At 46.8% G+C, this 20,748-nt stretch overlaps 1 protein-coding gene and 1 long non-coding RNA gene across 5 annotated transcripts in view; both read right to left on the bottom strand.

Annotated features, from left to right (window-relative positions):
* celsr3 (cadherin, EGF LAG seven-pass G-type receptor 3) overlaps positions 1–10,996 on the bottom strand; it is a 65,636-nt gene extending 54,640 nt beyond the window's left edge. For 3 of the 4 annotated variants that reach the window (XM_057039969.1, XM_057039973.1, XM_057039970.1), the window contains exon 1: positions 5,008–10,995. In XM_057039969.1, the coding sequence (XP_056895949.1) occupies positions 5,008–10,543 (5,536 nt within the window). In that variant the 5' untranslated portion in view covers positions 10,544–10,995. Of the gene's footprint in view, positions 1–5,007 lie in introns of all 4 variants that reach the window. The other variant, XM_057039971.1, reaches the window with a different exon arrangement.
* Positions 10,997–12,369: 1,373 nt separating this feature from the next.
* On the bottom strand, positions 12,370–20,748 carry LOC130529601 (uncharacterized). The gene is made up of 5 exons (XR_008951620.1): positions 20,591–20,748; positions 20,363–20,456; positions 14,006–14,170; positions 13,007–13,136; positions 12,370–12,710 (listed from the first exon to the last, which is right to left on the bottom strand). It is a non-coding gene; the product is annotated as an uncharacterized LOC130529601 (long non-coding RNA).

Below are 20,748 nucleotides of genomic sequence, written 5' to 3'. Positions count from 1 at the left end.
AACTTGCAGTTATTTCGGGACATGGTCCGCAATCTTGGCGTCATTATACGCATTAAAGGGCGATTATTTAATGTTGGAAGAATTCCTCAAGTCTTCTTAGAGGGAATCTAGAGGACGGAGAAGGTGGGAGTTACACGTTACAGAAGCTGCGAATTCCCAAGTCCAACTGTGAATTTCTCAGCGGGGGCGCTCATTTGTTATGCTCTCAACTCTATAAAAAAGTTCTGCCAAAATATTCATTTATGGCAACTCATGGTTCCCAAACTTATTAGGGGATATAAATGTGCATACTGACGCTGCATTTTTTACTGTTTCCCAGCAGCCGTCCTGTCACTCAAAGAGCACTGTTAGCGCGGAGAGGGAGACGTATGATTGGGTCAGGTGAGGATACATATAAAAATAGCAGGATGTCTGCAGCAAAGGAGGACAGACTCCAGATTCTGGACAAATACATGTCACCAGACAAATACCCTCTGGTTCTCTTCTTTATACTCAATGCCTTAAAAGAATTCCCTGTTTCTATCTGAAAAACACAAAAAGACATCACTGAGAGTATTAAGTTAAAGTAAAGCCCTCAGACCATCACTTGAGTTGCCCACTTCACCATGTGATCCAGCAGTGTTACGTTCATGTTAAGTGGAACAACACTGCTAAGGGCTAATTTATTGCTTTCAGGATTATCTTAAATCAATGTTAAAAGCTGTTGCACCTACAGTTGTCCCCAGAGCAGTGTAATGGCTATAGGAGGATCGCCAGTCTTCCTAAAAAAACCAGATAAATCTCTCTCTTTGCTCCGCGGAGGAGTCTGTGTAACCTTGTCTGCGCTGCTTGAGCCATTTAGTTCCTGACGGGTGGTAAACGCGTCGTGCTTCCAACTGACTGAAGATGTACAGAAGGCGTCTAATGGTATTTAATGGGCTGGTTCCTTTATAGTACAGCGTCTAGTGTGTTTGACCCGTATACTGCACACTGGGCATGTAGGTCATCATTGCTAAGAGGTAAAAGTTCATTCTAAGATGCTGGTCTGCAGAGCCCATTTAGTCCACTTTATTATTCTCTTTTTTAAGACCTCCTATCAATAAAGCCAACCCGGGGAGACCACACGCCCTTTGGGCTTCCACAAGCCGGCAGAACTGGTTGGATTATTGGCGGATGCTGTTATTTGCTCTTGACAGACATTTCTCACTGAGTTTTCTGAAATGTTTGCTGATTTCTAGTTTGTTTAGTTCAGATTTTAGTACAACGTAACATGAGATAGACCACTAACAAAAGCTACATTTATACCGTTGAACGTAAATCTGTGTGAAGATACACTTGATTCCTCAGCATTCCTCACACACGCGCAAATGGAGTTCGACGCCCATCTGTGTGTCGACTGGCGAGCTCGACAACACAACCATACGGGCTCAGCCGTGGAACAAATGAGACACGTGTAATAGGTAAATGCTCAATTGGTCGTGACTTGTGAATAAATATGTCATCATTAAATTATAAAGCTTTCAACAAAGCATTTAATTCTGTTGTATTTATGTCAGATATTACCATTGTTCTCACGTTACTGTAGCGATACACCTAATATTTAGAATCAGAGCCTTAATCTTATTGTTGTATTCCTGCGAACAGTTACAGAAGACTCAGCTGTTATGTTACGCGATAATAGACAAATTCATGAAACAGTTTTGAATTTGGTTTTCAATGGAGGGTTTGAACCATGGCCTTTAACCACTGACCCTAATTAACATGCACGTGTGTTTATTTTAACAAATGTTTTAATAAAATATATGCTCCCAGTGGACAGTGCATTCTCAGAATGACAGCCAACCCTGTTGGCCTGGAAAAGGGCCCATTAGCAAAAGCTTTGGAATATTTGGATTCATAATTTATGAACAAAAAGTCCCTCTAAACTACATGAATAAACAACAAGTTTTCTGATGAGAAACATGTCACATACATAGGTCAGAGTGGCATTTAGTCTTCCCCAGCACGTCTGCCCCTTTGACCAGCATGATTGTTTTACATATTGATGATATTTCTGTCACAAAATATGCTCTAACAATGGATTTTGCCTCCAAAACAAAGAATAACAAAAGCAAAATTGGAAGCTAAATACAAAGCTAACTGAACTGAGCAAGATGGAATTTAATAGAATCATTTATACAGATGAGTTCACTTCATCTATGATCCTGATGAATAATAAAATGTAAAACATAGCAAAGCAGAATCAAACCTGGAGCCAAACACAGGCTAATACAAAAATCCACTGGGGATGATTCAGCACACAAACCTCTGACTGATGCTAACAGGAGTAGACAAATGATACGAGCATTAATATTTGCTGTCCTGAGCGGCCTGACAGTGGAACTGTTCGAGGATCAGGATCAGGCATCTGAGACTGATGCGGATAAATTACACCATTCTATTAATCTGATACAAAAGGCTAATTAAACAGAATCACCCTGAAACTCAACATTCAACCTCTGCCTGCAAAAAGCACAGATGTTGCTGCTGGCCACTGGAGCTGTTGCAGGGTTGCTTTGCTAAAGGGCACCTTGAGCTGATGTGTCAGGGGTGCCAAGCTGAAAAGATGTTTTGTTTTTTCCATGCCTGCCTTGCCAGGCTGACCCTACAGCTAGTTTCGTTGTGCGTGTGTGTGTGTGTGTGTGTGTGTGTGTGTGTGTGTGTGTGTGTGTGTGTGTGTGTGTGTGTGTGTATGCGCGTGTGTGTGTGTGCATGCTGGCAAAAGGAGCATTAATGCAGCTTTTAATCTGCAAATATGGGAATTACTCCACCAATATGGTGGAACCAAATGTCACAGGAGAGAGTGGAGATGTGGAAAAAGGCTGCGCGTGGGGAGGAAAGTGTGAGAGAACAAAGTACAGAGGATGGGGAAAGTAAAACAGTCGGAAGAGTCTCAGCACTCACTGCCAAGCGTAGATATTATTCACTGCAAAGACGGGAATAAAGAGTGCAATCAATGCACAGTCACCTGAGAGTTCAAGGAGAGAGAAAGACAGAGAGGGAGTGAGAGAGAGACACACACACACACAGAGATTTGCATATATGAAGAACTTGCTGCACAATCATTGTTGAAACAAACACACTGCAAAATGAGATGTGCACATAAATAAATACACATCACATACAGAAAACACGCACGCGCACACAGTGAGAAGAAAGCAGAAAGGAACGAGGAGCAAAGCTAAATAGAATGAGAGTTACCCCTGAGAGTTATGAGAGGATTACAGAAGGGAAGAGTTGAGCGACAGTGAGAAATCAGAGGAGACAAAAGGTGGGCACGGAGAGAGAGAGTGAATAGAGATGGGAAGACAAACTGATGTCATGAACGGCCGATACATCTTTTCACTCACTCATCCAGTTAAGGATGAGTGGAATAAAGGAATGAATGCAAAGGAGAGCGGAGGGATGGATGGCCGGAGATAACGTGCAGTTCACAATGAAAATGACAGCTTTGCTCCGAGCCTGACTCTGGCTGACTGTTGTTTCATTATAATCTCATAACTGTCATATCCTGGAGCTATGGAGAGAGAGAGGGAGGGAGAGAGACTAGGAGTGAGACTGGGAGAGAGAGAGAAAGAGAGAGAGAGAGAGAGAGAGAGTCCCTGGGATAAATACAAAAATAAAAATATAGAGAGCTATGCACCTTGTGTGGTTTAACCAAACCACGTTGTAGAAACAGATGGAGACAAAGTTCGGTACATGCCTCTGCTCACTCTATAATTACAATATCTCTGCTTTTACTAGTTCCATCTTTCCCCCGATTAGGCCAGAAGACGGATGAGCTTCATTTGGCTGTATGTGAGACGTGCAAAGGTCACCTTCCACTAACTGGCATAGCTCGGATGAGGAAATCCTCTGGGTCCCACTGTAAAGTTCAGGGTACAACATGCAAAATGCACAATGGAATATTTACAGATGCTGCCTCTATTTTGTTTACATATTTGAACACTCACTCACTCACTCACTCACTCACTCACTCACTCACTCACTCACTCACTCACTCACTCACTCACTCACTCACTCATCAGAAATGACACTATTGTTACAAATGAGGCAGGAATAAAAGCAGCATATATAGGGTAGCAGGTCACGCACGCTCCCAAGCCAGCACTCATCCATTAAAGCTTTCTGACAGAATACAACCACAGCGCTAGCCTTCAAAGAAACAATGCTGCTCTCATTTCTCTCATTATTTGGTTTCAAAAGCTTTTATCTCTGGAAGTAGCGAAGGAAGCAAAGCTTTTAGAAAGCTCTTATTGTTAAAGAAACACCAGAACATGCACGTGGACAAACCAGCCATTGGGATTTAGTAGCCATTTAAGACCAAATGTGATTTTCAGGATTGATTCTTGCTCAGTTTAATCATCCACTAGATCATAATAAAGCACGTTTAAGCATGCTTTTTAAAATAGATTATGGATTGGTAACCAAGCTATGGTCCAAACCAGACTCTCAAATTGACAATTGTGTTAATTGATGCTGAAAAATTTCACTCAAATCTTTTTTTTGTTTTTGGCTTTTTATTGTTTTTTTAAGAAACATTTTTTGAGTGACATATTTGACTATCCTGGCAACATGCTGATTGGTAATTCTGCCTTTAAACACCACACTAAATCCATATTGGCCATGACACATGCTTACGCAGATTCTGACACTTGAGTGGCGTGACAGGCTTCAACAGTTTAATTACTCCTGATGCCTTTAAGTGAATCAACCCTGTGAAGCACCTCTGTCGCCCTCTCACAAACACACAATTGTCCCACAAGCGCTTTCATCCATACGTGGCTCCTGGGTCGGCTGTCTGAGGCAAAGGTATTTAGACTGATTTCTCCCTTGGGCAGTTCATGGAAGCAAATCTGTACATTACCTTGACTGTTACTAATGGCCCCATCACTCAGTCACACATAAATACCCCCAAACATACCCCCATACCCCAACAGCCCCTCCCTTCCATCATTTCCTCCTATCTTCCCCTTCACGGTCTCTTACCTGTGACTGTGATCAGCATGGGAGCCACCAGCGGCCGGTTGTTATCTAGTTTTCGGCTCAGTCGGATCTCTCCGCTGGTGTGATTCAGGAGCAGCAGGTGAAGCTCGTTCCCTCTGTCGATGGTGTAGTACAGCCTGTCCGACACGTCCGGATCGTGGGCGGGGATTCTGCCAATGACACCACTGGGAAAGCTGTTGGAGCGGTTGGACACAAAGTTGTTGAAGATGATTTGGAAGTCCTGAAGTGTGGGCCGGTTGTCGTTTTGATCCACCAGTTTGATCCGGACAGTAGCCCGGCTGACCAACGGCGCCGAGGTGGCCTGAACTACAATCACGTACTCGTTGCGCGTCTCATAGTCGAGATCAATGAGGGACGTAAGTTCCCCTGAAAAGATGTCCATCTGAAAAATTTCTGGAATGTTGCCTTCAACGATCTGGTACATGATCTGAGCATTGGCCCCCTCGTCTGGGTCAGTTGCCGTGATCTGGGCCACCACGGAGCCCACGGCGCTGTTTTCCTTCACTAGAACTTCAAAATCATCAGCGGGGAACACGGGCGCGTTGTCATTCACATCTAGAACCGTGACCTGGATGTGCACGGGGGTTCGCTGGGGAGGCACGCCTCGATCTACAGCATAGGCTGTTAGCTCGTAGAATGGAACGCTCTCACGGTCCAAGCGGCGGACTGTACGCAGAATGCCAGATGTAGGTTCAATGGTGAAGTCTCCATCACCGTCCTCGCCATTTTGGAAGGTGTACTGAACGCGACCGTTGGCGTGGGCATCGCGGTCAGTGGCTGAGATTTGGAGGACGCTGGTGTAGGGAGGGGCATCTTCGCTCACTGATCCTTGGTATCGGGGACTGAGGAACTGTGGCGCATTGTCGTTGACATCATTCACGTTCACCTCAACGTACGTTGTGTCTGACTTCTGCGGGATGCCGTTATCTTTAGCCGTTATGGCAAGAGTGTAGGTCATCTGGTCCTCATAGTCCAGCTCTGCCTGTAGCGTTATGGCCCCTGTGGCTGAATCAATGCGAAATTGTGGGATATTATCCTCAAGAAAGTATGTGATTCGAGCATTTTCCCCAACATCGTCGTCTGTTGCACTGATCACAACAACCAGGCTTCCAGGTGGTGAGTCCTCATTCACACTGACAGAGTAGTGGGCACTCTGGAAAACAGGCCGATGGGTGTTGGCATCAGTGATGTTGATGTGCACCTGGCAGGTGTCGTGGAGAGTGCGGTCTGAGGCGGTGACCGTCAGAACGTAACGCCGTTCCTGCTTGTAGTCCAGCGGGAGGGCCAGGGAAAGAAGTCCGGCGCCGCCTGCTGTGCTGATGGCAAAGCGGTTTCTGGTGTTTCCGCCCGTGATCTGGTACGTCACTGCGCTGTTAACGTCGCGGTCCACAGCCGTGACAGTCGCGACACTGGTGCCTACGGCTGCGTCCTCGTTCAGGCGAGAGTAGTACTCCTTCTGGAGAAACTCAGGGCGGTTGTCGTTGACATCCATCACCGTAATTGTAACACTTGCTGTCGCTGAAAGAGGTGGCATGCCATAGTCTCTGGCCTCCACGCCAAAGAAATAGTGCTCTACAGACTCACGATCAAGGGCGGACCGAACGGTGACCCAACCTGTTGCTGAATTGATAATAAATGGGGTGTCTGAACTGGTGCCAGTTAATCTGTACTCCAGGCGAGCGTTATCACCAGAATCTGTATCAATGGCCTGAATGTGGAGGATGGAACTACCAACTGGGGAACTTTCTAGCACAGATGCCTGAAACGGCGTGGAGACAAAGATTGGCGGGTTGTCGTTGACGTCGGTGACCTGTACGCTGACAATCCCAGTGTTGTTTGACAGAGGGGGGCGGCCGTTGTCCTGTGCGCGAACACGTAACGTATACTCCCGCTCGGCTTCATAGTCCAGGGGGGCCACTACCTGGATCTCCCCAGTGACACTGTCAATAGAGAACTGTCCACGGCTGTTGCCGCTGATGATATTATAATGAACGGCAGCGTTGCTATCCTTGTCACGGTCTGTGGCGCTCACGCGAAGGATCTCTGAGTGGGGTCGGACATTTTCCTTCACTGCCACCACATAGCGTTTTTCGCTGAACTGCGGCACGTTGTCGTTTTCGTCCAGAACGGTAATGAAAACTTTGACAGTGGCGGAGCGTGGCCCCGGTTCCTTCCCTTGGTCGCTGGCCTCCACCTGGAGAGTGTAATGCTCATTCAGCTCTCTGTCTACAACTCCTCGGGTCGTAATGAGTCCAGAGCGTGGGTCAATCTCGAAGGCCGCTCGTGCCACTGCAACCATGTCACCAATGAAGCGGTACCGGATATTGGCATTAGTTGGAGAGTCTGAGTCTGTAGCTCTCAACTGTAAGATTGGATAACCCTCCTCGACATTCTCCCTTATGGTCTCCCTGTACTCCGTCTGCTCAAATATAGGAGAATGGTCATTCCGGTCGGAAACTGTAATGGCCACCATCGTGGTGCCAGAAAGACGAGCGGAGCCATAATCAGTCGCTGTGACTCGAAAATAATGCAAATCCATGTGCTCTCGATCCAGAATCTGAGTAGTTGTAATTAGGCCAGTATCTTGGTGGATGTGAAAGTAATCAGATGAGCGGCTGTTCATCAGAGGTGCCATGGTGTAACGCACCCTGCCGGCATCCCCTGGATCTGGGTCCGAGGCAGACATGACAATAACAGAGGTGCCGGGTGGTTGGTTTTCAGCTACCTGCACTTGGTAGTTATACTGGGGGAAAAAGGGGTGTCTGTTGGCTGCACGCCGAGATCGAGACCACGCCATGAATTTCTGCTCCTCCCCTTCTCCCTGTGAGGCTTTATCATCTCCCACTATTATCAGTCTCTGCAGACTAGACTGTTCCATTGAACTGTGCCGATTCTCCTCCTCCTCTCTCTTATTCCCCTCCTCTGCCTCCTGTCCCTCCTCCCTACGGTCTGCCTTTTTTACTCTTTCTCCCCCCTGCTCTGTGCTGATGGAGCTGTTACTGCCCCTGTTCTCACCCATCCTTCTCTCTGCCTCTCCCTCATTTGCCCTTGCCCAGCTTGCCTTTGTTATTTCCCTTTTCCCCTTCCACTCCTCCTCCCCTTGCCCTTCTCCCCCAGGTTCTCTCCCTCCCGTCGGCCTCCCCTTTCTCTTGCCAACCCCCACCTGTAATACTCCACCCCCAACAGCAACACCAGCAGACCCCTCCAAGGCCGCTCTCACCCTCTCAGCATCCTTCTCCCTTTCTCCCTGGGGCCCCATCTGCTGCCTATCTGACTGTCTGACACCTCTGGGCACTAATGACACTTGCTTACCGGATTTTAATTGCATATGCGACTGCTCAGTGTCTTCACAGTCGGGGGAATTGCTGTGAGCACACCCCGCCTGTGCGCTCTCCCACGAGTCCCCCCGCTCTCTGTGACCGCGCCATGGCCGCTCCTCTGAATCCCTTTCATAGTATTGCTGCCTCACTTCCGCGTCTCCCTCATCCGCGTTGTTATTATTGCTGTTGCTATTGAATTTGTGCCACAGGAACGCGCGCTCGCCCTGTTCGGGAGCTGTCCGTCGTGCTGAAATCTCCGGCGCGTAAGGTGAACGCGTCAGGCGCGCAGAGTCATGGTACTGCCGCGCGGTCAGGTTCATTTCAGAGATAAATGAGGGGTCGGGTTCAGGAGCGTTTGGGTTCGCTGTGATCGCTGCATGGCGAGAGGGGACCGACACAGGACCGGGAATCTTGACGGGCGAGGCAAAGTCTGAGTCACCAGCAGAATCTCTCACGGACGTCGCGTTTACTTTTGCAGAAGTTAAACTGCGCGCTTTAGATACACCGAAGCTGTTTGCATAAAGTCCTCTCTGTGTTGCAGAGGGGTGAGCTAGCACCGAGCCACGGTGGATGACGTCGCGAATCGCGCTTATGTTGGTCTGGTGGCCGCGTATTCCTGTGACGCCGCTCTGGGTGAATTGGAAAGGGGGATTCCTCTGAGTTATGCCTCCCTCCGGGACTATAAACTCTTCGGTATATCCATCCCAAACTTCTCTATCACCGTTTCCTTCCCGGGTTCGCCTGCTCTGCCCCGTGTTATGCTGAAGCGTATGATCGGGGAGCGTCGGTAAAGCCAAATAATTATCCAGATAATTGGATAATTCCATCTGCTTGTTGCTTTGACGCGAGCCTCCTCCGCTGATACGAATCCCCTCTCGCAGTTTATCCACACCCCTCCCCCTTTTCACATTTATGGCGTGATAATAATACCCTGTATTTCCATCGCTAATAGAAAGTGGACAACTAACAAGGTGCGCCGTGGTTCTGAGGTTAATCACTGTCGGTGAGCTACATCTACGAGCTTCCCCTCTTGTTTGGCCATCTCCCACGCTTCTCTCCTCTCTCGCAGTACAGCCAATAGTGCAAGTATCATCACACTTGTCTTTGATTCTGGGATCAATATTTCTGTGCCTGTCAGAGTAATACCAATTACCAGCCCCCCTCAGCACGCGGGCAGTGACCTCATCAGCAGCCCAGGCCTGGTCGATGTTCTGGTAAACTAAAATTGCGGTGTCGTTCTCATTTGGCAAAGGACCTTGGTACAAATTTGCTCTCAATTTGTCTTCGGGCGCAGTCGTGAAAAGCAAATTGAATTTTGAAAGGAAATTTCGGATCCGTCTACGTGTTGAACTGTATTCAGAAATGACGCAACAAGCGCGACCAGCTGGCGAGTGGGTATGTGAGAAGTTAAACGCCGGGGATTGCACTGGTTTGCTGGGAATTTTCAGGGAGCCCCGTGTTGTAAAGAGCAGCCTTACATCACAAAACCTCTCCCACACCTCTCCCCCTATTCTCCTACTTCCGGGTGCCCCGCACAGACCTGAAGCACGCACAAAGGCTCTGGCGGCGCCACGTTTGCTGAGGTGTGGCCCCGGCGCCGGCCACCATTGCGCGCATGCTCTAGTCCTTTGTAGTGCCCGTTTCTTACCGTTTTGAACCGGCAAGGAAGTGAAAGCGGGAGAAATAAGAGGAGAACCAACGCCTCTGTTCTCAATCTTCCATCTTTCCACTCCCTTTCGCGCACAGACGCCATCAGAGCTCGACCTGCTGCTCCTTATACCTTGTCGGGTAGGAGGAGGAAGAGGAGGAGGAGGTGGACAGTCTCCATCCCTCCACAACGTCCCGACTACTTCCAGACTGTCTTTGCGAGTCCCTCTCCTCGTATTCTGTTGACATCTTCCATGTGTACCTGTTCCGTGCACTCCCGAGCACCTCCCAGTCCGTATCCGCTCTATATTCCACCTGCTTGGGCGTAGATCCCAGTTGCCCCTCGGCGACTCCCCTGCATCTTCTCTCTGGTGCGGCTGTCGCTGCTCGTAGACTTTACCGGCGTCTCTGTAGCAGTGGCCGGTGGTCCCTCTGTGTGAATCCCCTCCTGTAGTCCCCGAGGTGAGGGCAAACAAAGGGCCGAGGAAGAGCAGGTGGAGCGCCAGAGACGAGAGCAGGAGCGGGGTGAAGCCCGGGAGCGGTGCAGCCATTTAGTCTCTTCCAATCTCTTGTCTCTCCCCTCCTTTCTCCCTCTTCCACCTCTGCCTATTCTCTGTCTCTCTCCTCGTCACTTCTGACCCTCCTTCGCTCTCGTTAAGTGGCCAGTTCCAGGACCGCCGGCACCGCCCGACACCTTCCCCCTGGCTCCGCCGTCTCTCCGTCTGCCTGGAGAGTTGGCATCTACCCGCTGTGGTCCGTGGAGCTGGCGGTCTGAGCGTTAGGAGCGGCGCGGCGACAGCATCTCTCCACCCGGTCATTCATATCCAACATGGCTCACACACTCGCTCTGACTGACTGGCTGGCTGGCTCACACACCACTGCCTCCTGTGTGCGTATGTGTGTGTGTTTGTATGGCTGCAATGTGTGTGTACGCCCGAACAGCGGCGGACGCAGCACGTAGGGAGGCAGTGGGCTAGGCTACACGCACACACACACACCACACACACACACACGCACTCTTAGATTCCCCACCTCTCTTCTTGATCCACCCCTCCCCCTATTGCTGGCATCTCTCTCTCTCCGTCTCTCTCTCTCTCTCTCTCTCGCCATATACCCAAATGTACTAAAATGGGGGGAGAGAGCCCGTATAACACGGTCATCCCCACACCGTTTTGTCATTTTTACCCAGCAGGGTGATTGTTAACCAGATGTAAGCTCAGCGAGGCATATTTCCGTTCGAGTCGGCTTAAGTAACGTGAGACGACGCAGCAATTCCAGGAAAGGAAATTCCTAGAAACTTCTTCAAAGACACACATTTCTAACACACTTTGTAAAAAAAAAAGAAGAACTTGACATTTAGGGAACACAACTAGAGTTTCTTCTTCAAGCATCACTCAGGATTTATTGAGTTTGTGATATCATCTTCACCATCATATCCCAGCACAGCGGTGTTACCCCGCAAGTGGGGGTGACGTAATCTCCCGGATACCGATGACTAATTCACGCACGTGTCCGCGTGATCCAATCTGTTCCTCCGACTTTACGGGGATACAGGATTCCCTTTCAAGGACCTTGAATTTACAGTGTGAATTGAATATTGCAATTATATGATTTAAGGGGTCCATTAAGGCACCTGTCCAGCTACCCAATCAAACGCCGGGTTACGCACGGTTGGCTCAATTGGAACGTTTAGATACTTGTTGGGAAAAAAACAAAATCATTGTTCAGATCAAGTAGAAATCGACAAACAAGCAATCACGGACTCCTCTAAGCTGTTCCAGTGCCGGTGGGGTGATGAATGTGGCGTCTGTTTAGGCTGAAATAGAAGAGTCCTGCCCTGATGGGAGGAGATGCACAAGGCGTGTCAGCACCGAGGGAAGCCGCAGAGCGAGAGCATCAGCGTGTGCGTGTGCGTGTACACGCACGCGCGCATTAATAGCTAGTCACCCTTCAAAATGATGCTGGTAATCCTTTACATTAGGGTGGGTCATACACCTTTAATTTAATCAAAGTGTTCGCTTAAATGTGTCACGCAGTGAACTCCGACGTCCTTTAGGTCAAGTCAAATGCGGATTATAGACCTCAAACGAATTTCAGCATTGAGATGTAAATTAACGTATATGATATAGAAGGTATTCAGATTGAATACCTTCAAAAAACATTTTTTTTCCTTTTAATGACGTAGAATAAATGCAAAAGTTTAGATTTTTATAGCCATCCCTGCTTTACAGTATCACTATCAATCTGTGTGTGTGTGTGTGTGTGTGTGTGTGTGAGAGAGAGAGAGAGAGAGCAAGAGAGAGAGAGTTAAAAACAGAAACATAGAAAGATAGAAACCTGGGATTAACATTAAATTTATGCGCCAAAAAGCTCATTTCTTTCCAAACATAATTTTATTGCATTTATATTAACTTAATATTCATTTTATTTATTTGTTTGTTTTTAAAAGGCTTCCTATCTTTTCTTCAGGCTCTTGGTCTGTCACCAGTGTTTGCAGCCAAATTTCTGCCATCTCTCTGGCGTCCTCACAGGCCTCAGTCAGCCCGTGTGATCACTGTGGGATGTAGGTTATTGTGGCACAGGCGGCCGCGTTAACAGGATTTGGAACGGGTGCACGCCATGGAAACACGTCTAGACGAGTGGTGACTGGGCGGCGTGTGCACCAGAGTGACAGGTATTACTCTGCTGATCCTTTCAGGAGATGGAATGATTCCATGCCTGGCACAAGGGTACAAACATCACTGCTTAAATCCCCCCCGATTATTTCTGGTCCTATTGTTGTTGCAGCCGCAGCACAATTGCTCGTAAATCTCATTCCTCATCGGTTTTGAGCGTCATTATGAAATTTGCTTTATTCCTAATTACTTATAATTTGACATTTCTTGCATCGAAGCTTTGTGACAATGACGCAGCTGTTGAGCAAAAAACATTCTGGAATTTGAATAAAATGGGATTAGGCTGCAGATTTCACAGTCAAAATATTCCCAGTCCACATTACAGAGTTTGAAACTTACTTTAATCCATCTGCGTCCTTGGATGTCTTTGTGAGTTTAATAGCCTCGGGCCTACCAGGGCGAGAAAACGCCGACAGCGGTGAACCCGCCAAGGGAAATTTTCCGGCATGAAGTCATTTTCGCTCCCACTCTTGAAGTTGGATGGTTAATTACATTGAATTGGAACAATATGAAAATGTGACAACTTGAAGAGTCTGCGAGATTTGAAATTGAAATTCAGATTGCCATTCAAATGTGCACCCAAGAACCCTCCACTTCCCATCCTACTTCCCAACAGATTGAGCTACCACTTCCCCTGTGCAGGAATGTCACAACAAATTTGGGGCAATTGGGGCAAAAAACAACAATTGCAGAGTCTGGACGCTAATGAGATTATATCAATATAGAAAAACACAAACATCCTCTAAATGGCAAGCTGTCTTCAGATTGTATAACGTATCTCAAGACCGTCAAAATCCCCTAGAAAAGTCTTAAATTATAAATCCCTCTGCCTGTCAAAGCAAATAAGGATCCAACATAAAGCAACTGGGGCAGACCCGATTTCTGTTGCTCTAATTATGGAAACAAAAAGGTCAAACTCCAAGAATTACGCTTAATAGACCTTTGACAGGATAATTCAGACCATTAGGATTTTATGCCATGGAGTCACTTGTTTTACGTCCACCTGCTTTTAATTCCGAGCAACCAGCTGCATTAATTAGGCTGCATTCGACGTGTGATGAGCTCGGCGTTGAGCGATGGTGATGAGGGAGCGTTGTGCCACTTACAGCTATTTATAATGGATCAGAGAGATTGGATGCACTATAAACACTAAATGAAAATGACTGACAGTAACTACAGCACCCTGTGGGGCTGTAACATGCAGACCAAGAGAGGAGAGACACACAGAGGGGGGATAGAAGGCTGCTGCTGTCACACACGGACGTATAAATACAGTATTTATTTATTGGCATCAATAAAGACCCTGTGATGTCTGTGTGGGCCCGCCTGTCGAGTTACCTGCAGGGCAGCAGTTCAACAGGTAATGCTGAATAAGCGTTTCAGAGAGTCCTGTCTTCTGCAGGCGGAGATGTCCTCCAGCTCCGGGAGCGCTCTGTGATGTTCAGAGCCGTCTTCACGATACTCCGCAGGCTCCTTCAGTCTGCTGCAGCGCCGCTTCCATACCTGGACATAATGCTTGATGAGCTTTTGGAACAGGTTAACCTTCCTGGTTGTTGTTGAAAGTGCCGGTCATGTGCAGAAGTTAACCGACTTTTGCTTTGTCTTTCCATAACCGTGCTGATTGAAAGATTATGCCAGGTATTATGAAACCTTACACGAAAGGGACGCTAATCATTTTCACCTTAGATGAATCCATCATCTTTGCCAGTCAGTAAGAAATAGCTAGAGGCAGCAAAGGTTTAACAGAATATGAACTCACGCTGGCCATTACTTCCATAAATAAACATAAATTCCCACTCAGTACATGACTTGGTAGTAAGCATCAGAATGAGGAAGAAAGGAGATTTAATTGACTTTAAAAGGTTGTTTTATATATATATTCCTGGTATATATATATACCAGGAAGCTGCTAATGTAGTTCTTAGTTTTTTATGTTAGTCTTGAGTCTTGGTGTGTTTAACATGCAGCCCAGCTTCATTCAGGACAAGATTTCTCCATGCTTTTTTCTTCTGGCCAAATTATTCAGACTATCTCTCTTCTTTGCTATGCAGATGACGTGCAGATAAACATATATTTACTTCGGTAAATAAATAAAGAGCTCATAGTGGGCTTTTTTCTTTGTGAGGACCACCTTTTATTATGGTTTAGAAACATATACGCTTCCTTACCACTCATTTACAATTACAGCCTAAAAATCAAGAGGAGTATCTGCCTACAGTCATTAATAATCATTTCTTGAGCACACAGGCTTTTAGTGGGGAGGGTTTATTAGTGGTCGTCCCTTTGAATGCTCATATCTGTGTTTCTGTGTGTGCTCATCTGTCCGGCCAGCAGGCTGGCCTCCGTCTGCTGAGGGATCAATAAGCAGCTGAATCCTCAGAGAAGGTCCTCTCGATGCTCGAGGCAGAGGCCCGCGTGTTCTTAGCCTGTGAGTTGCTATGGGAACGGTGTGTCACTGTGTGTGTGTGTGTGTGAGTGCGTGTGAGAGAGAAAGAGAAAGACAGAGAGAGAGAAAAGGTGAGCATGATAGCAGATAACATAAAAGGAAAAGTAAAATCAGAGGTGACCACACAGAGAAATCATATGAGCAAACACACACACACACACACACACACACACACACACACACCAAGCACAGCACTTGCACAAATGCACACAAACACACACCAAGCACAGCACTTGCACAAATGCACACAAAATCGAGATGGAGATATATAACATATCTGGAATCTCTCCAGATCAGACTGTCTCATTGCCTTTCTCCTCATATTGCCTCCTAATTGCCCAATGCCCTCAGCCTTTCGCTCCTGGTTCATCCGTCCCACAGGGAGGGTGGTGGTTGGAGTGGTGGTAGTGCTGGGGGAGAGGGCAGAGGGACAAGCCTCCGGCTGTCTGCACTCGGGCTTCCTAACAGAACCCCTAAAACCTGTGGAGAGTGTGACGGCAGGCCAGCAGGTGGCCTGTTGGCCTGCTGCTCATCTGTCCACTTGGAAGTGATGCAGCATTGATGCATATTCAACACAGGGAGGAGGGTGTGTGTGTGTGTGTGTGTGTGTGTGTGTGTGTGTGTGTGTGTGTGTGTGTGTGTTGTGTGTGTGTGTGTGTGTACAAGGGAGAGGGGGTGGGTGATGGTCCTGCCACTCAGACAGTCAATAACAAAACAGCCACTTGCAGGAAAATCCCCCTTCGCTACCCCCTCTCCTTCCCTCGCCCCCTCTCTCTCCTCCTGCTCTCATTCTCTCTCCCCCTCTCTCCTTCCCTCTCTCCCCCTGCTCTTTCTCTCCCTCCCTCCTCTCACCGAGGACGACATATGGCGGCAGCTGCCCAGTTCATGTCATAATAGTGTGAATTAGAATCAGCGTGGAGCGCACATGAATTATGGACCTTACCTCTCTATGGGGACATGGGCCGTATGACAGGAACATGTAAGAATTAAAAGGAAGGAAAATATGAAACCTCCTGTGGAGCTCCTTATCCTCATCTGTTGATTTGGCAGCTGGCTACGCGTTGAAACTCTCCATCTCGACTCTATAACATGTTATTTGCTGAAGTAACTTGAGTCACTGACACTTTATTCCTTTTAACAGAGTGAACAAAATGTTAGTAGGCTAAGGAAATAGCTAAACAGGGCAGCCATGTTGCAGATTTGAGATGCAACATTAGCATTCGTCTTGAGCTAATGTGCACGGACTCACAGCTGAAGTTTGCATTTAGCGTCTCGTAAGAGATTCATTTGACAGTAAAATAAAATTTGTGTTATTCTCCCAGCTGCACTTTTCCTCTTCTCCCAAAAATCTGAGCAACCCCAAACTCGCAACAGCCTGTTTCTGAGCTACAAACATTGCCACAGTCTCCCTCTTTCAGCATCTCCACACTTTCTTTTCTCCATCATTCTCTTTGTTGTCCTCTGGATCCTTTCATCAACCACACACACTCTGTTTTTCTGCAATTTCCTTTGTTCCCTTTCTCGTCCGCCTCCCTCTCTGAGCCCCACTCCCTCTTCATTACCACCGGCGTCCAATAGGCCGATATTGTACAAGCTACAACTGAAAATGATGTCATTAATTATTTGGGAAGAGATTATGTGATTAAGCTTCTCTTTCTGTGGTTCTGCGGGGCCATGTGTGCACGCTCACGTCTCACTGTGTGTACATGCACGCTTGTGTATGTGGGGGTGCATTGTGTTGCCCACATTATCATATGCAGACACGAGTGGAAAACCAGCATGTGGGCCATTTGCTGGTTAAATTTCTGACCCACTGCCATTTTTTTTACTGATGCAGGACAAACACGAAAGCTCTCCTGTGTGATAATTGGCAGAAACCGAACACTACTCGCGGTTCCTGCTGGGATGTGGAAGAGGGACAAGATTCACATCTCCTTGTTGAACCAAAGACACTTTTTGAGGTCAGAAAAATAGAGTTTTAGTTTTAGGAAGAGTGCAAACAAGACTGGGGTGTGAGGACGGACGAGAAGAGGGGGGAAATGATGGGATAAGATATGGTGAAAAATCAGGAACTGTGGAGAAAAGTGCAGAAAAGATGCAGATGTGTGTGTGTGCGTGTGTGTGTGTGGGAGGGGTCAGAATGGTTTATAGGCCAGCTGTGTGCAGTCTTTTAGTCAGCCGGTGACCCAAATCATAGAATAAAGGGAACGATGGACAGAGCGACAGGAGAGGTATTTGAGCAAAAAGAAAAAGAGGGGGATGCTGACATTAAAAAAGGATAAGTTACGGCAGTGAGACGGGGAAAAAAGTGAAGGCTTGGGAGAAAGAGGGGTGGAAAAGTGAGAGTTGGTCGTTAAAGCAAAGAGAGGAAGAAGTCTTCAGACGACACGTTAGTCTGAAACAGAGCAGCAGATATAAATATCTGGGCTTGTTATTCATTCTCTGCCTGCTTTGCATTTCCTGAGCAAAAAAATCTGCAGCACCTCCACACACACACATACACACACACACACACACACACACACACACACTCACACCCACACATGCTCACACACACACACACACACACACTCACACGCAGGCTCCCTGCAGCAGACAGCATCTTTCATGCGAATGTGTACTAAACATAGAATCACACCACAACATGCATAATACAAGAACAAATATCCAGAGCACGCCAAAATGTAAATATGTCTCTTACCCTGAGATAATTAGTTTAATCTGAGTCGATGTGAGGGTTTGACACAAAACAGAACATTAACAATTGATGACTGTGAGAAATTTAAAGAAATCATCACTTCAGAGATTTTTAATTGCAGACTGCAGAAGGGCATGGAGCAGAGAGCTGAAGAAAGATGGATTGTCCCTGATACAGATATTCTTAAATGACTGTTTTTGTGATTCACCGCAGGCAGCGCAGTAAGAGGGATCAGAAACAGGGCAGATGTCGTTAACATCAGCACTCACATCTGTCTGCTGCAGGGACCTAAAAGACTGGAGGCGCTTGAGAAACAGCGATAATCCAGAATTTCTACTCTGATGAGGGAACAAATTAAAGGAAACACACCCCACTGTTTAGATTTGACAAGTGGGAGAATGTGTGTGTGTGTGTGTGTGTGTGTGTGTGTGTGTGTGTGTGTGTGTGTGTGATTGAAAACCTGCATTTTTGATGTGTGGCCTGAATGCAGTGGTTATAACATTAAAGACGAAACAATAACACAAAGGTACAAAGTATATGTTTTGTTATGTGAGAAATGTGTTGTTTTTTCCTGCATTGTGTCACTGGATATTGTTAGTTTAAGTTCAACCAAACTGAACTACCATGTATATAAAGCTAGCATAGCTAATGACTAGGTCATAATTAACAGACATGGGCACACACGCAGCCACCCACCCACCTACACACTAGCACACACATGCACGCGCGTGGGTCAGGTGACCAAATACAAACGGGATACTTGTCAGTTGTTTTGATAAAAAAACAACTGGTTACGCCCACGTCCGGTTTATATAAGTCCTCTACAACAGAGAGCATAGATGCATTTTCAAGCAGTGAGAGAGAATTGGTATTTACAATGGATTTTAAGAGTATTGAGCTCAACTGTAAAACTTTTAATCCTGTGGAAGCAGCAATAAAATGATCATGTGTCCCTAAAACACTGAAATCAAAGAAAACCCGGCAGATGCAACATTGTCGGCCTAAAATGTGGAAGAATTAACTTGGTAGAACCACTAAAACCGCCAATCTGAAATGTCCCCATTGTCCAGCACATGTAAAGAATTGTGCTACTTTTGAGGACAGCGTCAAAGTTTTTCAAACCATCAACTTTAAAATCCATGCAAGAATGAGAACAACAATATTCGGACAGAAAGAGACGAAAGAGTTCAACATAGTCCAAAGAGGGAGATAAGATGTTAGCTCATGCCCTTCGGAGCCACCAGGACGTTCAGGTTGATTAGAAACGATCCATAGATCAGTTTGTCCTCAGACCGTCATGTTGGACTGAAAAACAACACTCAACAGAGAAATCTTTACCGCAATTTTCCTTCTGACAGTGATGCTGTTTGATATTCTGCTCGGCTCCAGAAATAAAGATTTTCAGAAGCACAACAAGATTCATGCAACCCATCGTGGTTTATGTATAATATCACTGTCTGTTCATGTAAAACAGGAAATGAATGCAGGCTGAAACCTGATATTTGTTCTTGTTCAAATCCTCACGCCCTCCTTGCAGCAAACAACATTAAATCAAATGTCCTTATAAATATATAATTTAGTCTCTATCCTTGGCAAATGCTAGTCCGAGATGTCTTTCTGTCCGGGTCGTTCTGGAAGCCCATTCAACATGGCTTCACATCCTACTCGTTAACGCCTCTGGCAGATCCGAACAGCCAACTGTAATCTGAGTCTTAGCCTTGGTGGTCGTGGATCTGGAGCGGCGTGGGTCTGGACAGGAGTCAGACCGCCTTGGCCCCTCCGACGCAGCGTGTTTGGCAGCCGTCTGCATCCAGAGCTGGACTGCAAATGGCGCCAAATTGGATCAGTGTGGGATCCAGGCTGGGGAACTGTTTTGTCTCATGACTGGACAATACTGGAGAGTGAGACTGGGAGATTACCTGCAACAGGATTACAGTCATGCAGGGAGATAAGACGGCGCCACACACAAGCCTTCACTGGATCCACATTTAATCTAGCTGGATGACTCAGTCTCCTGCAGCAGTTTGGCAGAATTAGGAAGTCATTTATTGTGTTTAATGCTATTACGGGATTTGGTGGGATAAAAAAATCTGGCCAAAATTGAAAATCTTTTTCAAAGTCTTTAGTCATGGCTGCCCCAGGAGGCTGTGAGGGTCATCACCACCATTTAATCAGGTGGGTGATACAAAACTGAGGCCACCTTTGCCTTGATGTGGGCCCCCGCCATTCCTGCTTCCACACCTGCCAGTACCTGTAATGTAGAAGCTCCAGTATAGGCCACGCCCACCTCTTTATTCTAAAAGCACCTGTTTCATTGTAAACTATTACCACTTAATGGGCAGAAAGGCCAATTAAACCCTTAATGTATATGTATATAGTAGGGATGAGTGTTTCTTTTCAGTGTAATAGCCAAAACGGGGAACAAGGCCGGAGCACAATGGATCAGATCAGCAGATCTGAGCATCTCATCTTGCATTTGTGTTTCGTCTGACAACCACCTTAGCACATTTATATTCCCATTTTAGCGCCATTACATGACACGAGCACTCACCGTAAGTGCTTTCAGCAGTTGAAGATAAAGATGATCACGTTATTGTGAGATCTGTCGGCGGATGATTGAGAGCCAAAGGCAGCCGTCGGTTCTCCTGTCGAATGCAAAGTGGCACAAATTATCCTCCATTTATGGGAATCACTGGACCCAATTTATGCAGCACAAAAGGAATCCAACTAAAGGAACAGACAGCACGTATTTAAACCAACTACGCCATAAAATGCATACATTTAACCGATGCTGCGCACGGCGGACGACAGCTTCGGTCTCTAGGGTGGAGGCGTGGGGCGCTTTCGATGGCGGGCCCCCTTTGCTGCGGCGGGAGGTTTGATGGCTGTGTCAGAGCAGCTCCAAGCTTCCTCCAGCTGAGAATCAAATGGAAGCAC

Source organism: Takifugu flavidus, chromosome 8 (genome assembly GCF_003711565.1).
Source record: "Takifugu flavidus isolate HTHZ2018 chromosome 8, ASM371156v2, whole genome shotgun sequence".
NCBI lineage: Eukaryota > Metazoa > Chordata > Actinopteri > Tetraodontiformes > Tetraodontidae > Takifugu > Takifugu flavidus.
The sequence above is the reverse complement of the archived record's forward strand: the minus strand, read 5'-3'. Positions and strand labels throughout refer to the sequence as shown.